This window comes from Haematobia irritans, chromosome 3 (genome assembly GCF_050003625.1).
Source record: "Haematobia irritans isolate KBUSLIRL chromosome 3, ASM5000362v1, whole genome shotgun sequence".
NCBI classification, from domain to species: domain Eukaryota; kingdom Metazoa; phylum Arthropoda; class Insecta; order Diptera; family Muscidae; genus Haematobia; species Haematobia irritans.
Genome location: NC_134399.1, coordinates 12,077,005 through 12,104,417, shown reverse-complemented (window position 1 = coordinate 12,104,417; position 27,413 = coordinate 12,077,005). Strand labels below are relative to the sequence as shown.

The 27,413-nt window shown below is 27.6% G+C and overlaps 4 protein-coding genes and 1 long non-coding RNA gene across 7 annotated transcripts; 3 read left to right on the top strand and 2 right to left on the bottom strand.

Moving 5' to 3' along the window:
• Window positions 1-3,650: 3,650 nt before the first annotated feature.
• Window positions 3,651-17,467, bottom strand: tko (30S ribosomal protein S12 technical knockout). Of its 2 annotated transcripts, none has more exons than XM_075301030.1 (3): window positions 17,362-17,467; window positions 17,176-17,264; window positions 3,651-4,034 (listed from the first exon to the last, which is right to left on the bottom strand). In XM_075301030.1, the coding sequence occupies exons 2-3, from the start codon at window positions 17,225-17,227 to the stop codon at window positions 3,670-3,672; spliced, it is 417 nt and encodes a 138-aa protein (XP_075157145.1). In that variant the 5' UTR covers window positions 17,228-17,264; window positions 17,362-17,467; the 3' UTR covers window positions 3,651-3,669. The 2 variants fall into 2 exon arrangements, with proteins under 2 accessions (XP_075157145.1, XP_075157146.1); XM_075301031.1 differs by having other exon boundaries at window positions 17,367-17,428.
• Window positions 17,468-17,890: 423 nt separating this feature from the next.
• On the top strand, window positions 17,891-18,239 carry LOC142227955 (uncharacterized). Its single transcript, XR_012720021.1, has 2 exons — window positions 17,891-17,988; window positions 18,046-18,239. It is a non-coding gene; the product is annotated as an uncharacterized LOC142227955 (long non-coding RNA).
• A 1,538-nt stretch (window positions 18,240-19,777) lies between these two features.
• Window positions 19,778-22,679, bottom strand: MED22 (Mediator complex subunit 22). The gene is made up of 3 exons (XM_075299735.1): window positions 22,473-22,679; window positions 20,099-20,200; window positions 19,778-20,040 (listed from the first exon to the last, which is right to left on the bottom strand). Exons 1-3 carry the CDS (start codon window positions 22,573-22,575, stop codon window positions 19,823-19,825), a joined length of 423 nt encoding a protein of 140 aa, XP_075155850.1. The 5' UTR covers window positions 22,576-22,679; the 3' UTR covers window positions 19,778-19,822.
• Window positions 20,469-21,279, top strand: LOC142229196 (ADP-ribosylation factor 4-like). The gene has a single exon (XM_075299734.1). The coding sequence runs from the start codon at window positions 20,602-20,604 to the stop codon at window positions 21,142-21,144; it is 543 nt and encodes a 180-aa protein (XP_075155849.1). The 5' UTR covers window positions 20,469-20,601; the 3' UTR covers window positions 21,145-21,279.
• A 1,259-nt stretch (window positions 22,680-23,938) lies between the features above and the next one.
• ND-B14.5A (NADH dehydrogenase (ubiquinone) B14.5 A subunit) lies at window positions 23,939-24,527 on the top strand. 2 transcript variants are annotated; one of them, XM_075300857.1, is made up of 3 exons: window positions 23,939-24,005; window positions 24,075-24,157; window positions 24,247-24,527. In XM_075300857.1, exons 2-3 carry the CDS (start codon window positions 24,095-24,097, stop codon window positions 24,475-24,477), a joined length of 294 nt encoding a protein of 97 aa, XP_075156972.1. In that variant the 5' UTR covers window positions 23,939-24,005; window positions 24,075-24,094; the 3' UTR covers window positions 24,478-24,527. The 2 variants fall into 2 exon arrangements, with proteins under 2 accessions (XP_075156972.1, XP_075156971.1); XM_075300856.1 differs by lacking the exon at window positions 23,939-24,005 and having other exon boundaries at window positions 24,012-24,157.
• The last annotated feature ends 2,886 nt before the right edge of the window (window positions 24,528-27,413 follow it).

Genomic DNA, 27,413 nt, shown 5'->3' with positions numbered 1-27,413 from the left:
ATTTTTGCAAAATTTGATTTCTATAGAAAATTTTGTCAAAATTTTATTTCTAAAGAAAAGTTCGTCAATTTCTATAGAAAATTTCGTCAATATTTTATTTCTATAGAAAATTTCGTCAAAATTTTATTTCTATAGAAAGTTTTGTCAATATTTTATTTCTATAGAAAATTTTGTCAAAATTAATTTATAAAGAAAATTTTTGCAAAATTTCATTTCTACAGAAAATGTTGTCAAAATTTTATTTCTATAGAAAATTTTGTCAAAATTTTATTTCTATAGAAAATTTTGTCAAAATTTTATTTCTATAGAAAATTTTGTCAAAATTTTATTTCTATAGAAAATTTTGTCAAAATTTTATTTCTATAGAAAATTTTGTCAAAATTTTATTTCTATAGAAAATTTTGTCAAAATTTTATTTCTATAGAAAATTTTGTCAAAATTTTATTTCTATAGAAAATTTTGTCAAAATTTTATTTCTATAGAAAATTTTGTCAGAATTATATTTCTATAGAAATTTTGTCTCAAATTTTATTTCTATAGAAAATTTTGTCAAAATTTTATTTCTATAGAAAATTTTGTCAGAATTATATTTCTATAGAAATTTTGTCTCAAATTTTATTTCTATAGAAAATTTTGTCAAAAATTTGTTTCTATAGAAAAGTTTGTCAATTTCTATAGAAAATTACGTCAAAATTTTATTTCTATAGACAATTTTGTCAATATTTTACTTCTATAGAAAATTTGTGCAAAATTTTATTTCTATAGAAAATTTTGTCCAAATTTTATATCTATAGAAAATTTTTGCAAAATGTTATTTCTATAGAAAAGTTTGTCAATTTCTATAGAAAATTTGTGCAAAATTTTATTTCGATAGAAAATTTTGTCAATTTCTATAGAAATTTTTGTCAAAATTTCATTTCTATAGAAAATTTTGTCAAAATTTTATTTCTATAAAAAAATTTTTCAAAATTTTATTTGTATAGAAAATTTTGCCAAAATTGTATTTCTATAGAAAATTTTGTCAAAACTTTATTTCTATAGAAAATTTTGTCAAAATTTTATTTCTATAGAAAAGTTTATCAAAATTTTATTTCTATAGAAAATTTTGTCAAAATTTTATTTCTATAGAAAATTTTGTCAAAATTTTCTTTCTATCGAAAATTTTGTCAAAATTTTATTTCTATAGAAAATTTTGGCAAAATTTTATTTCTATAGAAGATTTTGTCAACATTTTATTTTTATAGAAAATTTTTGTAAAATTTTATTTCTATACAAAATTTTGTCAAAATTTAATTTATAAAAAAATTTAAATATTTTACTTCTAAAGAAAATTTTGCAAACATTTTATTTCTATAGAAAATTTACTCAAAATTTAATTGCTATTGAAAATGTTTCAAAATTTTATTTCTATAGAAAATTTTATCAAAATTTGATTTCTATAGAAAAGTTTGTCAAAATTTTATTTCTATAGAAAATTTTGTCAAAATTTTATTTCTATAGAAAATTTTGTCAAAATTTTATTTCTATAGAAAATTTTGTCAAAATTTTATTTCTATAGAAAATTTTGTCAAAATTTTATTTCTATAGAAAATTTTGACAAAATTTTATTTCTATTGAAAATTTTTTCAAAATGTTATTTTTATAGAACATTTTGTCAAAATTTTATTTCTATAGAAAATTTTGTCAAAATTTTATTTCTATAGAAAATTTTGTCAAAATTTTCTTTCTATCGAAAATTTTGTCAAAATTTTATTTCTATAGAAAATTTTGGCAAAATTTTATTTCTATAGAAGATTTTGTCAACATTTTATTTTTATAGAAAATTTTTGTAAAATTTTATTTCTATACAAAATTTTGTCAAAATTTAATTTATAAAAAAATTTAAATATTTTACTTCTAAAGAAAATTTTGCAAACATTTTATTTCTATAGAAAATTTACTCAAAATTTAATTGCTATTGAAAATGTTTCAAAATTTTATTTCTATAGAAAATTTTATCAAAATTTGATTTCTATAGAAAAGTTTGTCAAAATTTTATTTCTATAGAAAATTTTGTCAAAATTTTATTTCTATAGAAAATTTTGTCAAAATTTTATTTCTATAGAAAATTTTGTCAAAATTTTATTTCTATAGAAAATTTTGTCAAAATTTTATTTCTATAGAAAATTTTGGCAAAATTTTATTTCTATTGAAAATTTTTTCAAAATGTTATTTTTATAGAACATTTTGTCAAAATTTTATTTCTATAGAAAATTTTGTCAAAATTTTATTTCTATAGAAAATTTTGTCAACATTTTATTTCTATAGAAAATTTTGTCAAAATTTTATTTCTATAGAAAATTTTGTCAAAATTTTATTTCTATAGAAAATTTTGTCAAAATTTCATTTCGTTAGAAAATTTTGTCAAAATTTTATTTCTATAGAAAATTTTGTCAAAATTTTATTTGTATAGAAAATTTTGCCAAAATTTTATTTCTATAGAAATTTTTGTCAAAATTTTATTTATTTATATAGAAAATGTTGTCAATATTTTATTTCTATAGGAAATTTTTGTAAAATTTTATTTCTATACAAAATTTTGTCAAAATTTAATTTAAATATAAAGAACATTTTTGAAATATTTTCTACAGAAAATTTTGTCAACATTTAATTCATAAAGAAAATTTTGTCGAAATTTTATTTCTATATAAAAATTTGTCAAAAATTTATTTCTATAGAAAATTTGTGAATTACCTCTTGGCTGGAGTGAAATATTTTGCAAAATTTAGCAAGACATCATGAATTCTACCAATCTACCAAACTGTAAAAAACCTACCATTTTTGGTAGAATTCCACCAAATGTGGTAACCGTGCTTATATCTCAAACGCTATATTGAACTGAAAATCTGCATCTAGTTATCTCCAGAATGGTTATAGCTTATCTGTATTTATGTGCGACCACATCGGTGTATTGACTGACAAAAAAACACATCCACGGCCATTTGTACGGGCCCCACGTTGGGCGCCAACTGCAATGGGTTCTTCCTTTTTGTAATAAAAACCCGCCTTTAATTCTTGTTTTACACAAATATTTTAGTCAATGAACAAATATAAATATGAACAGCAAGAATTAAAATCGTTTTCTACAATAAAATGGAAGATCTCACTACTCTATTAAATTTTTTTATTAAATAAAACAAAAAACAGTTAGGCCAATTATTGAAAATTTTTATGATTTTAATTGAAATATTAACATTTCAAATTAATATTTTATTATATAAAAATACAATTTTAATTTTTAATATATGTACTCTTATAAAAGTACAAAATATTAACTTTTTCTCCCGATTTCACTTCTCGGGCTTCTAGAAACCATAGTTTTTATCCGATTTGCCTAAAATCCGATTTGCCTAAAAAAATCTAGAAGTATTTTAGGACCACAAACAGGTGTACCAAATACTTTCACAAAAAGTGAACCCTATACGCCACTAAAGCCAATTTAATTCGTTTTTTAGTTCATGGAATCTGTGCTAGATAATATCATCAATCGGCAATGATGCATGTTTAATTATAAAAATAATTAGGTCAATTAGTTTTGTGATTGAATCCAAAAACAAACAAAAAATGTTTTCAGCGTATAAAGGCATCTTTAAATAAAAATAAGTAATAAATTCTTCAATTTAAAAAATTTTATTTATTTTTAACAACATGATTTAAATCATAAACACCTCTGACACATTTCAACTTGACACCAGGTACATCTTGAACACGTCCCACACGACACAAAACTATATTGTGTTCTTGCAAGTTATGACCGATACCCGGTATATAGGCAACCATTTCCTTACCCGTTGATAAACGCACCAGAACGCATTTACGATTGGCCGAATTAGGTTTTTTGGGTTTTTTGATGAGTGTCTTTAGGACAACACCTTTCGCAAATGGTTTACCATCCAATGGTTGACGAGGAGGTCTTGTTTTAACATGGGGTCCAGTACGATGCATTTGATTAAGCGATGCCATTTCTCGCATTTGCAGATAGGAATTATTTACAACTGTAAGCAGAAAAGGATAAAAGGGGGAGTAATAAAATAGAATTTAAGAATTTTTATATCTTAATAAAAAAAAGTATATAAGGCCGAAAATTTGGCCTGGAAAATTTTGGACATTTTGCTAAAATTAACCCACATTGCGTTTACTGGTAGTTTCAAATCAGGGGATTGGTTTATATGGGGGCTATACCCAAAATTGGTCCGATATGACCCACAGATAGACGGACGGACAACGCTATATCGACTTAAGGTAAAGGGCAAGAGTTGCTACTTTGTACGAAAATTGAATTAAATTGTACTCCACTTTTTGAGATTTCCACAATGCCTTCTTAAAATAAGGGGAAAATGTTATAAACTGGCGAGCTTTTTAACTACCATTTAGGAATTCATTTCTTCTTAGAAAATGTACTAAAAATAAGGAAACAGTTACTGGCGCCAAGTCGTGATCATAAAGCCGTTCTTTCTAACTATTTTCGGGGTTTGTACGAAAATTTTCTTTAACGTTGAACTTATTTGTATGGTCATAGAATTTTATACCCACATTAAGTTTATAAAATTTTTTGGGAAAAAAATATTTTTTCGATTTAATCGCCAAATTAATTAACTTTCAATTTAAATAAAAATGGTAATTGATCCAATAAAAACATTTTCAATTATTTTTTTTTATAGTATGCTTTCTTAAATTGAATTACAATTTTAATTTTAGAAATATTAGATAAATGTTTAAAATATAATAAAATTAAACATTTCCTTTAAGCCGATAGCCTTTGTAGCTAGTGCTTTAATGTTTATTATAGTTTTTAGAATTGTAATAAATAAATAAAATAAATAAATAAATTTCATTTCCAATAAATTTGAATTTTTAGGATGTTTATAAAATTTTCGATTTTTTGGGGGGAGGGATATCACGCATTAAGCTCCGTTTCGCTATATGTTGTTTAGTTTAGGAGATATAAGCAAAATAAAAAATATATAAAAATTAATATTTTTTAGGATTTGGTCGGAATTTTCGATGCTTAATTCAAGATGTATAAGCAAAATAAGTTTTTCATATAAAAATTTTGGATTTGAAAGGAATTTTTTATTTTTTTTTTGGGTCATCACGAATTAAGCGCCGTTTTTGCGCCGTGACATTTTTTTCATTGACATATTTTTTTAGGATTTAGTGAAATTTATCATTTTTTGGGAGTGATCATAGATCAAGCAAATCATAAAATTAAGCATCAGTTTAACGATTTCTTCTGTGTATACCTCCATTTCTATGGTGAAGCGTATAACCAATACGGTTACCATTCGAGCCAAAATTTGGAGAATAAATTTTGTCCCATTTTTATTTCTATAGAAAATTTAGTCAAAATTTTATTTCTATTTTTATTTCTATAGAAAACTTTCCCAAAATTTTATTTCTACAGAAAATTTTGTCAAAATTTTATTTCTATAGAAATTTTGCCAAAATTTTATTTCATTTAAATTTTTGCAAAACTTTATTTCTATAAAAAAATTTTGTTAAATTTTTATTTCTATAGAAAATTTTGTAAATATATTATATCTATAGAAAATTTTGTCAATATTTTATTTCTATAGGTGATTTTGTCAATATTTTATTTCTATACAAAACTTTTGTCAAATTTTGGTTTCAATAGCAAATTTTGTCAAATTTTTATTTCTATAGAAAATTTTGTAACATTTTTATTTCTATAGAAAATTTTGTCAAAATTTTTTCTATAGAAAATTTTGTCAAAATTTTATTTCTATACAAATTTTTTTCAAAATTTTATTTCTATAGAAAATTTTGTCAAAATTTTATTTCTATAGAAAATTTTGTCAAAATTTTATTTTTATACAAAAATGTTGTCAAATTTTATTTCTATAGAAATTTTTTCAAAATTTTATTTCTATAGAAAATTTTGTCAAAATTTTATTTCTATAGAAAATTTTGTCAAAATTTTATTTCTATACAAAAATGTTGTCAAATTTTTATTTCTATAGAAATTTTTGTCAAAATTTTGTTTCTATAGAAAATTTAGTCCAAATTTTATTTCTATTTTTATTTCTATAGAAAACTTTCCCAAAATTTTATTTCTACAGAAAATGTTGTCAAAATTTTATTTCTATAGAAATTTTGCCAAAATTTTATTTCTATAGAAATTTTGCCAAAATTTTATTTCATATAAATTTTTGCAAAATTTTATTTCTATAAAAAAATTTTGTTAAATTTTTATTTCTATAGAAAATTTTGTAAATATATTATATCTATAGAAAATTTTGTCAATATTTTATTTCTATACAATACTTTTGTCAAATTTTGGTTTCAATAGCAAATTTTGTCAAATTTAAATGTGTCAATTGTAACAATTTTATTTCTATACAAAAATTTTGTCAAATTTTTATTTCTATAGAAAATTTTGTCAAAATTTTATTTCTATAGAAATTTTGCCAAAATTTTATTTCTATAGAAATTTTGCCAAAATTTTATTTCATATAAATTTTTGCAAAACTTTATTTCTATAAAAAAATTTTGTTAAATTTTTATTTCTATAGAAAATTTTGTAAATATATTATATCTATAGAAAATTTTGTCAATATTTTATTTCTATACAATACTTTTGTCAAATTTTGGTTTCAATAGCAAATTTTGTCAAATTTAAATGTGTCAATTGTAAAAATTTTATTTCTATACAAAAATTTTGTCAAATTTTTATTTCTATAGAAAATTTTGTCAAAATTTTATTTCTATAGAAAATTTTGTCAAAATTTTATTTCGATAGCAAATTTTTTCAAAATTTTATTTCTATAGAAAATTTTGTCAAAATTTTATTTCTAGAGAAAATTTTGTCAAAATTTTATTTCTATAGAAAACTTTGTCAAAATTTTATTGCTATAGAAAATTTTGTCAAAATTTTATTTCTATAGAAAATTTTTTCAAATTTTTATTTCTATAGAAATTTTTGTCAAAAAGAAAATTTTGTCAAAATTTTATTTCTATAGAAAATTTTGTCAAAAATTTATTTCTATAGAAAATTTTTGTCAAAATTTTATTTCTATAGAAAATTTTGTCAAAATTTTATTTCTATAGAAAATTTTGTCAAAATTTTATTTCTATAGAAAATTTTGTCAAAATTTTATTTCTATAGAAAATTTTGTGAAAAATTTATTTCTATGGAAAATTTTTGTCAAAATTTTATTTCTATAGAAAATTTTGTCAAAAATTTATTTCTATAGAAAATTTTGTGAAAATTTTATTTCTATAGAAAATTTTGTCAAAATTTTATTTCTATAGAAAATTTTGTCAAAATTTTATTTCTATAGAAAATTTTGTCAAAATTTTATTTCTATAGAAAATTTTGTCAAAATTTTATTTCTATAGAAAATTTTGTCAAAATTTTATTTCTATAGAAAATTTTGTCAAAATTTTATTTCTATAGAAAATTTTGTCATAATTTTATTTCTATAGAAAATTTTGTCAAAATTTTATTTCTATAGAAAATTTTGTCAAATTTTTATTTCTATAGAAAATGTTGTCAAAATTTTATTTCTATAGAAAATTTTGTCAAAAATTTATTTCTATAGAAAATTTTGTCAAAATTTTATTTCTATAGAAAATTTTGTCAAAATTTTATTTCTATAGAAAATTTTGTCAAAATTTTATTTCTATAGAAAATTTTGTCAACATTTTATTTCTATAGAAAATTTTGTCAAAATTTTATTTCTATAGAAAATTTTGTAAAATTTTTATTTCTATATATTATGCAAAATCTACCAAAACGTCAACAATTCTAAAAGAAGTAGCTTATAAACAAAGATGGCTAAAACGGCAAAAGCACAGATATAACTAGAATTATTCGAATTTGAAGTTTACAAACAATCGACCTCGACTTTTAAGTTTGACGTTGCCAATCTCCTCAAGACTTCCAGCAAAACAACAGCCAATATTCCAGCTTAGTTCAGTACCAAAAATCCCATTTTGAATCCTTTTATCAATATTTTGGGGGGCGTCATTCATGACAAAAACAATAGTGTGGAAAGTAAATAATAAAACCCACCGACAAAACCTCAAAGAAATACAAAGCAAAATGAAAAGTGTGACAGACTCGTGCAAAACGAAGGTGCATCCAAACATTATCCATAACAGTCAAAAGTAAGGGATGACGGCTTTATAACATTCTCAGCAAATCAAATACTCTAATCAAATAGGCCTGACAGATGCAGTCAGCGTTGATAAACATGAAAAAAGAAAAAAAAATGAAGAATCCGAGTGTACATAAAGCGAATATATAGCAGATTAAACGGGGAATAACTATTGGGAATATTATTGTATACAAAAGGCATATTGGAAAAATGCAATACTTTTTCCTACTCCTCATAGACAAAGAGATAGAAAAGATTGAAAGCAGCACCCAAAATCTATACATCAGGTCAAACTTATCATAAATTTCGAAATCGAAAAAAATATGAAATGTGCATTTTTGCCATGCCATATATACTCTGAGTTTGCTAAAGTGGAAACAATAGTCGTTGCAATGAAAATCAATATGGATTTTTGTTTTCACTTAATCTCTGTGAAAAATCTTTAGCCACCATTGTATTGTTGTGGTGGTGATGGTCAATGGATGAAATGCATTCATACATTTACACGCATAAGATTTCCTATAATTGCCTCCAAATGACGTTTTCTTCAATTTTTAATATTGTGTCCATGATGGGTCGCATAGATGCTGCAAAGTGATTGATAGTTATTGTTAGTTATTGGACACAATGTGCTATGTGAATTTTAGAAAGCAATATGTTGTCTCACTGACCCTTTCTCACAATGTCTTCTGAACCATATTTAAGTACTTTTTTTGATAATGGTAATAGTTCAGAAAATAGAAAAAAATAAAAAAGGGTGAATTTGAAACAAAACAATACATAATTAAATGGATTAAAAAATAAAAGATGCACCGAAATTTTAAAGGCAAGTTAGAAATAAAAATTTTCTATAGAAATAAAATTTTGATAAAATTTTCTATAGAAATAAAATTTTGCAAAAAATTTCTATAGAAATAAAATGTAGGCAAAATTTTCTATAGAAATAAAATTTAGGCAAAATTTTCTATAGAAATAAAATTGTGACAAAATTTTCTATAGAAATAAAATTTTGCAAAAATTTTCTATAGAAATAAATTTTGCAAAAATTTTCTATAGAAATAAAATTTTGCCAAAGTTTTCTATAGAAATAAAATTTTTCAAACATTTTCTATAGAAATAAAATTTTGCAAAAATTTTCTATAGAAATAAAAATTTGACAAAATTTTTCTATAGAAATAAAATTTTTACAACATTTTTCTATAGAAATAAAATTTTAACAACATTTTTCTATAGAAATAAGATTTTGACAAAATTTTCTATAGAAATAAAATTTTGGCAAAATTTTCTATAGAAATAAAATTTTGGCAAAATTTTCTATAGAAATAAAATTTTGACAAAATTTTCTATAGAAATAAAATTTTGACAAAATTTTCTATAGAAATAAAATTTTGACAAAATTTTCTATAGAAATAAATTGTTGACAAAAATTTTCTATAGTAATAAAATTTTAACAAAATTTTCTATAGAAATAAAATTTTGACAAAATTTTCTATAGAAATAAAATTTTGACAAAATTTTCTATAGAAATAAAATTTTGACAAAATGTTTCTATAGAAATAAAATTTTAACAAAATTTTCTATAGAAATAAAATTTTGACACAATTTCAATACTAATAAAATTTTGATACAATTTTCTATAGAAATAAAATTTTGCAAACATTTTCTATAGAAATAAATTTTGCAAAAATTTTCGATAGAAATAAAATTTTGCAAAACATTTCTATAGAAATAAAATTTTGCAAAAGCTTTCTATAGAAATAAAATTTTAACAAAATTTTCTATAGAAATAAAATTTTGACAAAATTTTCTATAGAAATAAAATTTTGACAAAATTTTCTATAGAAATAAAATTTTAACAAAATTCTCTATAGAAATGAAATTTTAACAAAATTTTCTATAGAAATAAAATTTTGACAAAATTATCTATAGAAATAAAATTTTGACAAAATTTTCTATAGAAATAAAATGTTGACAAAATTTTGCTATAGAAATAAAATGTTGACAAAATTTTGCTATAGAAATAAATGTTGACAAAAATTTTCTATAGAAATAAAATTTTAACAAAATTTTCTATAGAAATAAAATTTTAACAAAATTTTCTATAGAAATAAAATTTTGACACAATTTCAATAGTAATAAAATTTTCTACAGAAATAAAATTTTGCAAAAAATTTCTATAAAAATAAAATTTTGACAAAATTTTCTATAGAAATAAAATTTTCGCAAAATTTTCTATATAAATAAAATTTTTACAAAATTTTCTATAAAAATAAAATTTTGACAAAATTTTCTATTGAAATAAAATTTTGACAAAATTTTCTATAGAAATAAAATTTTAACAAAATTTTCTATAGAATTAAAATTTTAACAAAATTTTCTATAGAAGAAAAATTTTTTAAATTCTCTTTAGAAATAAATTTTTAACAAAATTTTCTATAGAAATAAAATTTTGACAAAATTTTCTATAGAAATACAATGTTGACAAATTTTCTTCTATAGAAATAAATGTTGACAAAAATTTTCTATAGAAATAAAATTTTGACAAAATTTTCTATAGAAATAAAATTTTGACAAAATTTTCTATAGAAATAAAATTTTAACAAAATTTTCTATAGAAATAAAATTTTGCAAACATTTTCTATAGAAATAAAATTTTGCAAAAATTTTCTATAGAAATAAAATGTTGACAACATTTTTCTATAGAAATAAAATTTTAACAAAATTTTCTATAGAAATAAAATTTTGCAAACATTTTCTATAGAAATAAAATTTTGCAAAAATTTTCTATAGAAATAAAATGTTCACAACATTTTTCTATAGAAATAAAATTTTGACAAAATTTTCTACAGAAATAAAATTTTCGCAAAATTTTCTATAGAAATAAAATTTTGACAAAATTTTCTATAGAAATAAAATTTTGCAAAAGTTTTCTATAGAAATAAAATGTTGATAACATTTTCCTATAGAAATAAAATTATGACAAAATTTTCTACAGAAATAAAATATTCGCAAAATTTTCTACAGAAATAAAATTTTCGCAAAATTTTCTATAGAAATAAAATTTTGACAAAATTTTCTACAGAAATAAAATTTTCGCAAAATTTTCTACAGAAATAAAATTTTCGCAAAATTTTCTATAGAAATAAAATTTTGCCAAAATTTTCTATAGAAATAAAATTTTGACAAAATTTTCTATAGAAATAAAATTTTCGAAAAATTTTCTTAGAAATAAAATTTTGACAACATTTTTCTATAGAAATAAAATTTTGGCAAAATTTTCTATAGAAATTAAATTTTGCAAAAATTTTTTATAGAAATAAAATTTTGCAAAAACTTTCTATAGAAATAAAATTTTGCAAAAATTTTCTATAAAAATAAAATTTTGCAGTAATTTTCTATAGAAATAAAATTTTGCAGTAATTTTCTATAGAAATAGAATTTTGACAAAATTTTCTATAGAAATAAAATTTTGACAAAATTTTCTATAGAAATAAAATTTTGACAAAATTTTCTGTACAAATACAATTCTAACAAAATTTTCTATACAAATACAATTTTACAAAAATTTTCAATAGAAATAAAATTTTTTTAAAAAAATTCTATAGAAATAATATTTGGACAAAAAAAAATTCTATAGAAATAATATTTGGACAAAATTTTCTATTTTCGTGTAGCACCAAATTTTCAATATTTTATTTTCTTCCTAACCGATTTCATGATACTTGCAAATGTTAGGTACTAGAAAAATAATATATGTAAAAAGGACTTAAAGTTCCAATTGACCACATTTTCAAAACCTCGACTTCTTCTTTTTCCCATAATTTCATGATTTATGAAAATACTAGAGACTACAATAATAACAAATGCCACATAGGCTTATAAGTTCCAATCCATCAAATGCAGGTGTTTTATATATAAAAAAATATATACGCGAATTATTTACACCTTTCCTAATCCTCCTATTCATATGACCAAATGTGTCCACTTTCAATCAATGGACCAATTTTAATAACGAGTATTGTTTTTTTACACTTGAATCATGCAAATACGTTCGGGTTTAAATTTAAAAATTGGCCACTTTTATTGTTCTTTTGTAGACTTTTGCCATGGACACTGACTGTTTTTATAATTGTTTCTTCTATTGTAATGTCACACAATGTGTATGGAAGGGATTAAAATTCCCATATGCACAATGGGTGGTCATCAGTTTGAGATGGTCAAATTTGAATTTGGCCAGACATGTGTGTGTGTGATTAGTTTCATTTTCACAGTTGATTTTTATTTTTTTCAAAACTAAAATTCTTGTGGGAAAAGAAAAACGTCATATTAGAATGGATGAAAGGTTATTTTGGTAACTGTACGTTGGTTATCTATTTTTAACGAAGCAATATTGAGAGAGCTCCTGAGGTAAAATTTACATTTTGACCGATGAAATATATTTTTGCAACCCCAATAAGATAAAAACAAAATAGAAAATGAATTGCTAACATGTGGCTGATTTCTGTGAAATCGATTGGAAAGTTGGTATTTATAGAAGGTTTAAATTTGTTTTTTGGGTTACCAGAAAATATTAGAGTTTAAAAGTGAACTAAAGTTGAATATGAATTTCTCCAAACTACGTATACTCCTCCAAATTAACATAATATTATGTCCTTTCTGATCAAAATCTCTAGTTTCTGTATTCATATTAAGAAATTTCTTTTTCGAAATCACATTTTCTAATCATGGATCAAAGCAATGAAATCAAATACAGAAGAATAACCACAAATCAGAATTTTGCAAAATTAACAATCGCTATACAATTTCAAAAGGGTTGATGTGGAATAGTGTGCCCATTTATACAATTAAACATTTGCCACATCATCCTCTTAGAAGAGGCGTTTGAATTATATATACAGCAGCACCTGCTTTCTATGCCCTGTTTAATAGAAATTGTGGCCACTGATTGGCGTCGGCTATGCATGCTTCTGAAGTACGACAAAACACAAACATATGGCAAAATAAAATCTCTAAATACAGATGTGTTTAATAAAAATGGTGGGCTCTAACATATAAATGTGGAATGATTTTGCGTTTCTTGCCTGAAGAGGTGTGCCCATATCAAATATTGACAAAAAATAAATTATAATTTGTTAAGGTTAAGATCAATGAGATGGAATGGATGGAGGGACGCGTACTTGAAGTGTGGCAGTATTTTTGTTTTTGACAATAATCAATGAAAAATTGATATAAGCAAATAAAATGAAGTTAAAAGAACATTTCTTTTTTGGTCAACATTAGTCATTGAAACTTTAAATATTGAATTTTAAAATCTTTTAATAATATAAGTATTTGAAATTTTGGAATCTTAAAAATATAATATAAAAGCCCGAATATTTAGAAATGTTTACTTATATTTTTATTAATTTTTTGTTTTCGACATATATGTAACCAAGTAAAACCCTAAAAACTTTACAAGAATGAGAGCAATAGCCTTACTACTTCTCTTGAATATTTTCCTAAATATAGGGCCTTACAGCTTAGACCACAAAGCGGTCTAAGATCAATATTCCAAAAATAGTAATCCTCAAGTCCAATAATTTAAATATCGATCGATAGAGAATAATCGCCTGAGTTGGTCGAGCTCTTTAATTCTCTCCATGTTTATTTATTTGTTTGCACGTAGTTCTTAATCTGATCTTCACCAAAATTTGGCATTTTTTGGGAATTTTTTCTAGCTAATGAATATGGAAATAATCCGAACAAATTTAACACACGATAGGCCTGCTGATATAGCTCACACAGTATCCGGACCCAATGTTGATGACATCTGCGATCGATTAAACGTCTGCCTTGCTGATCTTATCAGTTTGTCACTGCTAGAAATTTGAGGATATCCGCCTCCAAAACCTCGGCCACACTATTCACTACATGGACGGCAGAAGTACCCAGGTCCAAAATTTTCGGTGTGAAATTCGGCAGCCTTTTCAAGTCGTCTGCCCATGCCACTGCAATTTGATAAGCTTCACGGTAGAAACAAGGTCCTCAAGTCACTTGACGACTATGTGGACTCATCAGACTAGTGATATGCAGTGGAATAACTACAACGCTGGAGCCACCGTGGTGTAATGGTTAGCATGCCCGCCTTGCATACACAAGGTCGTGGGTTCGATTCCTGCTTCGACCGAACACCAAAAAGTTTTTCAGCGGTGGATTATCCCACCTCAGTAATGCTGGTGACATTTCTGAGGGTTTCAAAGCTTCTCTAAGTAGTTTCACTGCAATGTGGAACGCCGTTCGGACTCGACTATAAAAAGGAGTTCCCTTGTCATTGAGCTTAACATGGAATCGGGTAGCACTCAGTGATGAGAGAGAAGTTCACCTATATGGTATCACAATGGACTGAATAGTCTAAGTGAGCCTGATACATCGGGCTACCACCTAACCTAACTACAACGCTGCCCTCAGAACTGTGACAGGATGTCTCCGCAGCACACCCCTGGATCACCTTTAAATGGATACAAATAGCATCGCTGTGCGTAGGCACAACTACATGTTGTCAAAGCAGTACCTCCTTGGTTTTTACCGCAGTAATCATCCAAACCACCTTCTCATGAATAAAAAACCTCACCTAGGCATGTAACGGTTGATCTACATCATCTTGATCGCGAGATCCAGGGCTACAAAAGAGAGCCTCTAAATTAGTTAGCATAAAAGGCAGGTTTTAACAGGATTCATGAGAACACTGTAGCTGAAGCGATAAGAAGCCTGTTCTCACAGTCCGACCACCGTTCATAGCACCGGAGGAAATAGACCTCTCACGGAGAACTAGGGTATTTTTGGCCCAATTAAGATCAGGCAAGTGCTGCTGCCTCATTTCCTATTATCAGTGATTGATGGCCGCGTAGCTGACATGCCACATGACACACGTCATCTTTTCTCTTGCCCAGCTAAAGCTAACCGACTCACCACTAGATCACACTAGACACATCCCACCTTAGTCGCAGAGTTCCTTGATCTCGATTCTAGCTGAAGTACAATACGAGTTTCTTCTGTTTAGAAGTACATATTTATTTCAAAGGCTACAAAAACCTAACCGTCCTTTGAAATGTTCTATAAATTTACCGCTCCAATAATAGAATCGATATCCGAAACCACAATACAGTGGCTTCAAATTATATGGAATAATTTAAAATAAACCAGTATATACGACCGTAAGTTCGGCCATGCCGAATGCACACTCCACCATGGATTGCGTAGAAAGTTCTGTCAAAGGCTATCATGCACGATCAATTCTCGAACGGTAATAAAAGAGCCAAATTTCAACCGGATCGGATGAAATTTTTTCTTCTATAAGGCTCTAGAAGTCAAATTTTTGTGGTCGGGATATTTATTTATTCACACGGGTCTTTAAAAGCAGCCGGGTCTTTACAAAATATAACTTTGAATTATTCAACAATACACTTAAAAAGGGCCAGATGGGACCCCCTGGTTCAGAAGGTTACCTATAGGGACTCCAAAGTTAGGTATTCGAGATGTGGGTCAGGACCCCGTTGAGACAATAAGGGCTCGGTGGTACACAATAAGTTTCAACATATAAATAAATAGGTCAGTAGGGACCTATATATTATATTGAACCAATTTTTACATAATTAGTAGAAAGCATATACTGACATAACGCACCCAATTTCAATGGGATAGGATGAAATTTTCACTTCCAGGACGATCCGGAAAACAAATCAGTTTATAATGGGGGCGATATATAATTATGGACCGATATGGACCAAAGTTTGCATGGTTGTTTGAGAGCATATACTAACATCGCGTAACAAATTTCCACCGGATCGGTTGAAAATTGCTCCTTTCATATGGGGGCTATACCTAAAAGTGACCCGATATGGTAATTTTATGCTATTCGACCAACATTAATAAGAAGTACTTGCGCCAAATTTCAAGTTGATAGCTTGTTTCGTTCCAAAGTTAGTGTGATTTCAACAGACGGACGTACGTGATTTCACTAGACCGACTCAGAATGCCAAACTTAACCCAGATATGCCGACCGTACTACATGTAGTACACCTGTTATGTTCAGGTTTCTGCGTTTACGGTGCTTTACATTTTCTAACCTACTTGTTGGTGTGCTACAGAATATAATGGCCCGTCGGCATATACGGGTTAATATGAGGGGGTTTTCATTCTATGGTGGAGAATATACAAACTTCAATTTGTAATACCATATGGCGTACATTAATTAGGATCATGGCTATATTGAAACAAAAAAAAAAGCTGTAAGGTCAAGGGGAACATTTTTTTCTCAATTTTTAAAATACACCCTTAAGTTCCTAGTATCGCGTTTTGCACTGTATATACACTTTATCTTGCTGAACCTGTTTCGATTTCATCAGAAATGTAAGGTTTTCGAAATGACGGCTAGGAGTTAGCTTAATCATATATCCCAAAAGTCATCCATATTAGTAAAATTTTAGAATAGCGTTTAATTGTAATTTGTACGATTGAACTAATTAATACTTTCCCCATGAAGGAATATTTTTCAGCGACATCTGTTGTCCAATAGATAACCATTTGTTTGTTTTTCAATCCTACAATAAAATTGATCGCAGCGACATCTTTCGCCTTTGTACTGTCAAACAAATTGCAATCTATTATGGATCGAATAAGAATTGGAAAGATCAATTACGGCTTATACTGCTAGACTAAATTATTAAATTATTCCTGCCCACTTTGATCTAAGAGGTGGCTATATATGTTCATATATTGATATCATATTTACATAGCTTCTATTCATTTTGAAAAACATTTTTTTCATAATCGAAGGCATGGGTTGATATTGCATGGCTCTTGCTATTGGCTCTATGAATCTATAGAGCACAAATTAATACCTGATATATAAGCCCTATATTGCCATTTGGTTAGCATGGTCGTCATGCCTACTGATGAATCTAATCCAACTTAAAACTATATATTAATTATTATATACCAACCGGCATGTACTATTAAATTAAATTCTATACACTACCTTGTGCTGTCCATTGTTTCGTAATGTTGAGAGTTTGCCTTAAGAAATTCATTCTGCGAACAATTGGTAGGAAGTCCAGTGGTTCAACTCTGGAAAAGAAATATGGTTAACATTTATCACTGCAATTGTTGTATATTATATGACACTATATTTCATTAATAATATCCTTTATTAAAAATTTCCTACTTTACATCTATTTCCTTCTTTCCACTGGTGACAATACAACTACCAAAACATCAGCTGATTTTCAGTTATGCCTATGGTATTGCCATATTGAATGCTTTAACCAAAGTTGCCATTCAATCTAGACCGTTGATTAGTGCATAGTGTAACGTATTGAGCGATGCCAGATCATTATCAGTATTGGCGGAGGGATATCTTGTCAGTTTTATAACCAAGTAGTGCCCAAAAGCATTCGTTTCGAAAAACAAGTCACTTCATAAGTTTCTGTTAAGTAGAAGTCCGAATTATGAAACGTGTGTCAAGCAAAAATATTTTTAAGTTTTGTATGAACTTTCAGGGCAAAAATATGTAATGATTAGTTTTTGATTATCAATGTATTCTCTCATAAGCCTCCCTGCCAGCATTTCAAAGTTCCATTTCAACCTCATCGTTACCACAGACTCGTAAATGTCACTTCAACCATCATGAAAAGGTACATCAAAAAGTACATGCAAGTAATTTGCCATCCCCACTGTTAAAAAAGCCATTTTTTTGTGAAACGCCAAGCGCAACCAGCTTGTTATATTTTAATTAAATAAAAACGAAAATAAAGTTCTGAAAACATAGATTATACGCTTAAAATTGTGAAAGGTATATTGGTGAACAATTTGGTGATTTTCCAAATGGAATAAAGTGATTGTTTTTCAGATATTTTACAGACCCGCTGCCTCCATGGAATAAAAACACTGGTTGATAGACGCAGCAACATGTAACTCGCTACTTGTAACTCAACATCATCATTAATGCCAAAAATTATGTTAAATGTAATGTGATAGTGGTATAAATGTTATATTTTTAAGAATTTGTAAATGTTTAATCAAATTAATAAATATCTAAACAAACGTGTTTTACTCGACCACAATGATTCTTTTACAACTATCTTAAAATGCACTTTTTCTGATTGTTTGGAGGGTCCCTTATTGGCGTCGTTCTAAATTGATCTATAAAGGCACCTAATAATTGCACTCATGCGAAACATTTTTGTAGTAACTTGGCGTGGTACAACTTCTCAATAGTGACGGCGCTTTTCCGACGAGTTTTTGATGTCGTATATGATTGTTTTCGACGTAGTGGGGATTCTCAAAAGAGTCCCCAAATTCAAAAAATGTTGGCAGGGCTAGTACTAAGATCACGTTTTCGCGCGAAAAACTGTTATACTCCATATAAAAAAGTTAAGCCTAGTACTAAGGTCACGTTTTCGCACGAAAAACTGTTATACTCCATATAAAAAACGTTAGCGCGGAATAAATGCGAAATCTTTGTTTTGAGCATTTTTAAACACATTTTTATACAACCCTGGATTTTTTATTTATTTATTTATTCCTTTATTGTAATATAAAGCCTTCAAGGCCAATAACATTATTACAAATATAAGTAGTTTGCAATTCAATTACCTTCTTAAGCAATGTACAAATAACGCGGCTCCCCAGCCATATATTAAAAACACAAAAAATGTTTACAAATATTAATATTAATAGCCCTAGCTGCACTAATGTTAAAATGGTAGATCATCATAAAACGAACTGCCATCAGAGAGTTAAAAAATATGAAGCGAGTTTGTGTCTAAACATAGGAACAGAATATGAAAAATTTCTTAATTCAAGTGGAAGACGATTCCAAGCGCGAATCACTCTCACCAGAAAAGAACGTTCGTAAAATTGGGTTACCATATGGGGAATTATCAACTGCGGATTTCTGGCAGTCCTAGAAAAAAAATAAACTTGTCTCTCAAAGGGGGTGGTAAACCAGACTTCACAATTCTATAGAATAACATTTTTCGCACGAAAAAATAGGCAGGCATATTATTTCGCATAAATAAGTTAACATCCCTGCGTTTGAGACCTTATTTACGGAGATAGATGAAGATATTCGTTTTTTTCGCAGAAACGAACTTAGTACTAAGCATTAGCGCGGAATAAATGCGAAATCTTTGTTTTGAGCATTTTAAAGCACATATTTATACAACCCGGGATTTTTCGCACGAAACAATAGGCAGGTATATTCTTTCGAATAAGGTAACATCCCTGGGTTTGAGACCCTATATACGGAGATAAATGAAGATATTCGTTTTTCGCAGAAACGAACTTAGTACTAAGCAATATGCATAAAACGAACTTGCAAATATAGAAATACCAAAACGAAATGAACAAAAATAAATTCAAATTCATTCGCATTCAATTGAATGAAATGGGCTACATTCGTTTATAAATCGCAGTGGTTTGAATAATAACGTCTTGTTTTCAATAATCAAAATCATAAACTAGAACACGTAGTAGCTACAGTGCCGAAACATCTTTTCATTATTCTATAGTAATGATGTTGCAAATCACCTCTGGTTTAACAATTTGTACTATTTAAATTTAAAACACTTTAAACAATATAACATATCCATAAATTTATTACCTTCTATTTTATACAATTATTACTACTTGAATATACTTGTGTAATATTCTTCCTCTAAATCATACAAATCCATTGCCATTTCATCGCGAAGTTTCATTAATTTCTTGTCACAATCTCTTTGAGTGGTACGGAATAATTGTGAATTGCTGGCGATCGCTTCATTTACCGAATGGAAATCGTTTAATATTAAATATTGTTTAATGTCCGAAACTAATTTCATTAAAGATTCACCAGCACGAACTGAAAGCAATATAAGAGATTTATATTTATGTTTAAATTATACAAAAATTTATAATACCTATATTGGCGGCCCGAACTTGCATTTCATAAGTATCCTGTTCGCATTGTGTAGTCTTTGAGATCTGTGAGTCACCTTCACCACGAGCCAGTTTGATAATTTCTAAAATTGTAATGGAATATGAAACATGAGATTAAAACAAAAATGTATACAATTTAGTAGGGTTAATTTATTTGTAAAAAATTATACACTTTCGGTGAATTTTTTGTTATTTGACCCGAATTATAACAGAAAAGTTTACCAGGTTTGAAGTTGTCATAGATATTCCCACAATTCCTATTTACGGTCTGGCAACCCTAATTATCTTACGTTTCTGTACTAATTGCTGTACATATTTTGTTCTACAACAACCTTCTAGAAAATGGCGACTAGAATCAGCTGTCCATTTCTTGTCAACTTACCACGTCAGAATCGGAACTGTCATAAATTTCTTCACAATAAAAAGAAAATTAACATAAAGTCAATAAACTTTTTATATTATCGCAAATAAATTTGCTTCAAAGATGGGTTTACTTATCTCAAATTTGCTCAACAACTTCCTAAGCAAACAGAATGTTCGTATATTGATGGTTGGTTTGGATGGTGCTGGCAAAACTACAATTCTGTACAAACTAAAAATCGGCGAAGTCATCTCGACAATTCCCACAATTGGTTTTAATGTTGAAACAGTGGAATATAAAAATATATGCTTTACCGTATGGGATATTGGTGGCCAAAAGAAAATCAGAAATCTGTGGAACCATTACTTCCCAAATACCTCAGCGGTGATTTTTGTTGTTGATTCATCGGATGTTCAACGCATGGATGATGTCAAAGAAGAACTGCATGGTATGATGTCTAACGAGGTGTTGGCTAATTCTGTGCTATTAGTGTTTGCAAACAAACAAGATTTGCCAAATGCCCTAAGTTGTGCGGATTTAACGAAACATTTGGAATTGCATACATTGAAACAAGACTGGCATGTGCATGCTACAACAGCCACAACTGGCAAAGGCCTCTATGAGGGTTTGGACTATTTGAGAGATATGTTGGAGAAGAAAAATTAAACCTCAAACGATGGGTATTCAGTGAATGGACATTCTTATATACACATACTATATTTTAAGTTAATTTTAATTGTAAACGCAAATTAATAATAATAATAAATAAGCCCTGTATAATTCATATTTATAGATTAAAAATGAAGGTATAATTATCTGAAGTCTTCTGAAGCCAATTTAAGAGGCAAGAGGTTCAGTTTGATATGGTAAGAAATTTCAAAATCAGATGATATTGAAGATGGTACGTAATATAATATGGCTTCAATACCCAATTTTTGGGAAAACTACAGAGCATTTTGGAAAGATAGGTGGGTTTAAACGGAAAGACGGAAGAATTTTTGAGACTGAAGCAGAGATCCTATTTTGATATCTGTATGTATAGTAAAATTAATCCCTCAGTTTTATTAACTGACCGGCAAACTATCCAGTATTTTTTTATAATTTTTGAAATAAGAATATAAAGGTGTGGCGCAAACTTTTGGTATTTCCTATAATACATACGTATCATGTAGAAGCATTGTAACAATTTAATTGGGTTCAAACGACACTTGATTAAAATACATAGTTAACTGGTATTGATGCAGCTATGACCAATTTAATAGCCCATTCACATTAGGCTCGAAATCTACTAAAAGTAGATTTGAAATCCCTTTTTCATAAGGCAAATGATTTGAAATCTACCAAAAGTGAATTTTGGAAGTCTAATATGTATGAGGTATAAAAGTATAATTTATTCGGGATAACAAATATATCCACCTACTAATTAAATAATAGACAATTATGGATAAACTTAAAGAGCGGAAGAGTTTATAATAAAACAATGATTTCCAGATTTTATGACATTAGCCGATAGGAACTTTTCTAACATTTTAATATTAAATACCTATATATTCGCAAAGAACAAAATTAATTGTAGTTTACCCAAATATAACTTTTCTTAGGCAAAATGCTGCCCTTCATTTGTTAACAAGAACTTTCAATTGTCGATGACCGTAACAAAAACCACTTCTTGGTTTTTGTTGTTACTTCCGTTTCTTATTGTGGGCCGAAGTATCGCTTTTAGACACTAGATTCGACATTTGCCAGACTAGGAACAACGAATGCGACGAATTGCGGGCGATAGAACGTATCCATCTAACACACAAATTTAAATTTACAATTTAAGTTTAAGGTTTTGACAATGTACCAAAAAGAATGTTCTACAGGCATACAATAGACTATAATCTATAAATCTTTTTTATAAATATAATAGAACAGTTAATAAAAAATCAATCAAATATCCCAAAAACTAATAATTTAAAAAGCCAAACCGAGCCATGAAATTTGTTCCTTACCTTCAAAATTCTCAAGCATACTTTTGACATCATCCTTCAGACGCACTTGATATGACTTCAGTAAGGCTTCTTTAGATTGAGGTAATGCGCGATTTGGATTCATTATTTAATTAATTATATGGCGAATATATGAAATAGCAACTATTTGCAATATTTACAATGGTGTACGATGTCTTCGTAGCATTTGTTTACATTTACATCAAGAAGAAGTTGACATGCACTGAACATACCGAATTGACAACTACATACGTTATGATTTCCAACACTAAATTGCGGCGAATGCGCAGGTGAAGCTGTAGTGTTATTAGGCGACGCTTTGTTAGTTAAATCTGAGTACTATATTCAGTTTTCAAGCTGAAAACCAGCTTATTTTCACGGTTACTTTTTTTAATCAATTAATTTCGAAATATTAAATGGTTCGCAATCAATACATTGGATCTTTTCCGTCTTTATATATATTTTTGAACTTTTAATTTAGTGTTTTGGTGAAAAACTCGAACATAGAACTCACCTAAAGTATTAAGTTCGAGTTTAGCCGCTAAAATCAGTTATTCCGGACGACAGTGCTCGTGTCGAAAATATCCCATATATTGTGCACATTATAAGTTAAGTCCGAGAGGCATAATCGATACTGCTGCATGTTTATGGGATCGATAACACATTTACCGATTATTTAGTCATCGCCGACAAGTCGTATCGATCCGACACACTGTAAGATTCTTTACAAACACCGACATTCCGTCCGGAATAACTGATAGTCTGTCAAGCGCATAAAGTGAAAACTAAATCAGTAAAAAAGGCATAAAATTATACATATTTGTTGCAGATTTCATTATAACTTGATGGGGAATAGCCCAAAGTAAATTTTCACAAAGTTTGTGTTCCTTAAAGTGGATTAATTAAGAAAAGTAATCGTGAAAAATGGGGATTTTAGAGCTGAGTACTATGTTCAGTTTTCAAGCTGAAAACCAGTTTGTTTTCACGGTTACTTTTTTTAAATTAATTAATTTAGAAATATAAAATTATTTGCAATCAATTCCTTGGACTTTTTCAATCCATTATTTGGCAAGACTTGATCAAAATATAATCGTCTTCATAAATATATTTGTACTTTTCATTTTGTTTTTGGTGGAAAACCCGAACATAGTACTCACCTTAACAGTTAAACTCAAACTTAATACCCACCTTATCGTGCTAAAACAGTTTAACGATTACTTGTCTTTAATAATTCATTTTAAAGGAAATATATTTTTTCAATTGTTGCTTTGGATCGTTCCCCATGCTAAAAAAAATTATGACCTAATTCTGCTTTTACAGATTTAATTACGATTTTAGTGGTTAAACTCGAACTTAATATCCAGCTTTTGTGGAAAAAGCGACATTTCAAGCATGCATGCATGCTTGCAGACAAATATTCCGTTTTCTAGTTCATATTGTGACAACAGTCTGCTTTTTATTGTACGCAAAACAAATGCGCTCATATTTAGGGATAACTTCCGGTGTCAGCGTGTGACAGCTGACAGTTCTGTTTCGGTATGTTTTCATTGTACAATCCTAAATTTAAGAGTTTCAATTAAATAAATAATTTTATCTATTCCATAGAAAATTATTATTTGACAACCATGTCAGCTTTACGTCGTGACATTGCTCCATTTCTACAGCGCTTGAGAGCCTTCTTGCTTGGCGTAAGTCCTAGGGAAATGTCACACATAATGTTTGCGTTATGTAAGCTTAGTAATTTTTTCCAAGGATTTAATGAACCTTTTCCTTACAGCGTGAACACACAGTGGCACTACGTTTCGAAGACGGTTTGGCAGATCGTACACAACCTCCTCCAGAAATTCCTTATCCTGTCTTGAGGTCCGATTGCTACTATCATGGTCGTGATCCCCGTCGTATTGTAGCACCTCCTGTAGATTTGGTTAAGGAAAATCTAAAACTTGCTGCTGACTCAAAACCTGTTGCAAGTCTGCCTACTCCAGGAAAAGTTTACAAATGGGATTAAATTTTAAAAGTCAATAATAAATTTATGTGATCATAGACAAACTGAAACAACTCACATTGGATTTTAATACTGTGGGTTGAACAACATCATTGCCTTTAGTGCAAAAAAAATTGTAGAATTCTAATTAACAGACAAGTTGCCAGGACTTTTACTATTTCATTGGATTGGATCTTTGAAAGCATATAATTCATTTCCCTTGGATTTTGAAGTTGCCGGATAAAACGTCGGTTAGCGAGGGCCAACTTCATGAGAATTGTTACCTATATCAAGGATTTCCGATTTGTGTGCTTTAATATCATTGTTTCAGGGCAATGATTATGTACAAAACTTTTTAAATACATTTGCCATTCATGGAATTTTAGATTTGGTTAAGAAATTCTAAAAGTTGCCACTTACAAACGCGTAAGCCACCGTGGTGCAATGGTTAGCATGCCCGCCTTGCATACACAAGGTCGTGGGTTCGATTCCTGCTTCGACCGAATACCAAAAAGTTTTTCAGCGGTGGATTATCCCACTCAGTAATGCTGGTAACATTTCTGAGGGTTTCGAAGCTTCTCTAAGTGGTTTCACTGCATTGTGGAATGCCGTTTGGACTCGGCTATAAAAAGGAGCTCCCTTGTCATTGATCTTACCATAGCATAGGGCAGAACTCAGTGATAAGAGAGAAGTTCACCAATGTGGTATCACAATGGACTGAATAGTCTAAGTGAGCCTGATACATCGGGATGCCATCTAACCTAACCTAACCTACTCCAAACCCGTTGCAAGTCTGCCCACTCCAGGAAAAGTTAATAAATAGGTTTATGTTATAAAATCCAATAATACATTTTTGTAATGATGGAAAATTGAAAAAAAAAAAATCATATTGGATTTTAATACCATTACTTTTGGTTCAACACCAAAAGTAATGGACAATTATTAAATTAAATTTAATTATTCTAATTCGTACGGCAATTAAAAGATAAACTAAATAGAGAATTTCGCCGCTGTGGTATCAGAATGGGCTGAATAGGCTAAGCGAGCCTGATACATCGGCAACCTAAACTAAAGTGATATTTCCTGTACCATTCCATGAACTTGGTCTTTGTAAATTCAATAGAAAATTATTAAAATTTGAAAACCCCTTGTCAAGGGTTTTTCACTTGCATTACGAGAGAACACAAGCCGGTATGGATTTATATCTACTAGGGCTGTCACCCGGGATTAATCCCGTACCGAAATCTCGGGATTTTATTTCTATAGAAAATTTTGTCAAAATTTTATTTGTATAGAAAATTTTTACCAACATTTTTTTCTATAAAAAAAAATTTACCAAAGTTTTATTTCTATAGAAAATTTTGTCAACGTTTTATTTCTATAGAAATTTTTTACCAACATTTTTTTCTATAAAAAAATTTTACCAAAGTTTTATTTCTATAGAAAATGTTTACCAAAGATTTAGCTCTATAGAAAACTTTTACCAAAGTTTTATTTCTATAGAAAATTTGTCAAAATTTAATTCCTATAGAAAATTTTGTCAAAATTTTATTTCTATAGAAAAAATTTTGTCAGATATATCATATTTTAGAATATTGCTACATATTAATCTTATATTTGTTTTAATATCTTCATTTGAAGGCAACGATCAGTGAGAATATATAAGTAGTTCTAGTTCGTTGACAATTGAAACAAGTAAAGTAGAAAGTCCTAAACCAAAATTTGTCAAAATTTTATTTTTATAGAAAATGTTGCCAAAATTTTATTTCTACAGAAAATTTTTTAAAAATTTTATTTCTACACTCATAGAAAAAGTCTGCTAAAAACAGCAGTCGATGTCTGCTGTTATATTTTTGTACTTCAGGACCAAATGAACAACAATTTATAAAATTTTTAGGTTATACATTTTTCCTCAAAGTAGTTTTTGGTATATTTTTGCACTGTAGTATACTTACAAGCTCCTAAATATGATCAGCAAACATGTTGTTTGCTGTTATGCCTCAATTTGATAAATATTCAGATTTTTGGTCAAATACTATAACATAGATATTCATAAAATATTGTTTCAATTATGTTAGGATAGCTCCTAAGTTGACATTTTTATTTGTTTTAGCCAAAATAAAACATGTTTTAGTGTAATCGAGCTTAAAAAATAGCAGGAAATTTTTGCTATTTCAGCAAACAGTGACTCCTGTCCCTTTTTCAGCAGACTTTCTGCTGTTTTAGCAGACTTTTCTGCTGTCCCTAGTAACAAATTTCTTTGGGTGTAAATAAAGTAGAAAGTCCTAAACCAAAATTTGTCAAAATTTTATTTTTATAGAAAATCTTGTCAACATTTTATTTCTATAGAAAATTTTGTCAAAATTTTATTTCTATAGAAAATTTTGTCAAAATTTTATTTATACAGAAAATTTAGTCGAAATTTTATTTCTATAAAAATTTTTGTCAAAATTTTATTTCTATAGAAAATTTTGACGAAATTTTATTTCTATAGAAAATTTTGACGAAATTTTATTTCTATAGAAAATTTTGTCAAAATTGTATTTCTTTAGAAAATTTTGTAATTTTTTTTCTATAGAAATTTTTGTCAAAAAGTTATTTTTATTTATCTATAGAAAATTTATGAAGTCCCATGAATTCTACCAATCTACAAAACAGTAAAACATACAATTTTTGGTAGAATTCTTCCAACTGTGGTAAGCGGATATAAAACTAGGTTAGGTTAGGTTAGGTGGCAGCCCGATGTATCAGGCTCACTTAGACTATTCAGTCCATTGTGATACCACATTGGATATAAAACTAAAAAAAGATATTTAAAGTGTGGAAGTTGACAAACAAAATTTTATTTTCTTTAAAATTCATTCTAAGGGAGATCTTGACAATAATCTTTTGATGAAATGTAGTAAAAAGTATTTTTTCGCTAAAAAAAAAATACCTTTTCTGTACTTTCTTCCTCTTCT

Excerpts from the sequence above, each read along its gene's own strand:
- tko (XM_075301030.1), bottom strand. The coding sequence starts at position 17,227 with ATGAATTTCTTAAGGCAAACTCTCAACATTACGAAACAATGGACAGCA. Across the intron at positions 4,035-17,175 it reads GAAACAATGGACAGCACAAG|TTGTAAATAATTCCTATCTG; the intron begins GTAGTGTATAGA and ends TTCTGCTTACAG.
- LOC142229196 (XM_075299734.1), top strand. The coding sequence starts at position 20,602 with ATGGGTTTACTTATCTCAAATTTGCTCAACAACTTCCTAAGCAAACAG.
- MED22 (XM_075299735.1), bottom strand. The coding sequence starts at position 22,575 with ATGAATCCAAATCGCGCATTACCTCAATCTAAAGAAGCCTTACTGAAG. Across the intron at positions 20,201-22,472 it reads TATGCTTGAGAATTTTGAAG|AAATTATCAAACTGGCTCGT; the intron begins GTAAGGAACAAA and ends TTACAATTTTAG. Across the intron at positions 20,041-20,098 it reads AGTTCGGGCCGCCAATATAG|TTCGTGCTGGTGAATCTTTA; the intron begins GTATTATAAATT and ends TATTGCTTTCAG.
- ND-B14.5A (XM_075300857.1), top strand. The coding sequence starts at position 24,095 with ATGTCAGCTTTACGTCGTGACATTGCTCCATTTCTACAGCGCTTGAGA. Across the intron at positions 24,158-24,246 it reads TGAGAGCCTTCTTGCTTGGC|CGTGAACACACAGTGGCACT; the intron begins GTAAGTCCTAGG and ends TTTTCCTTACAG.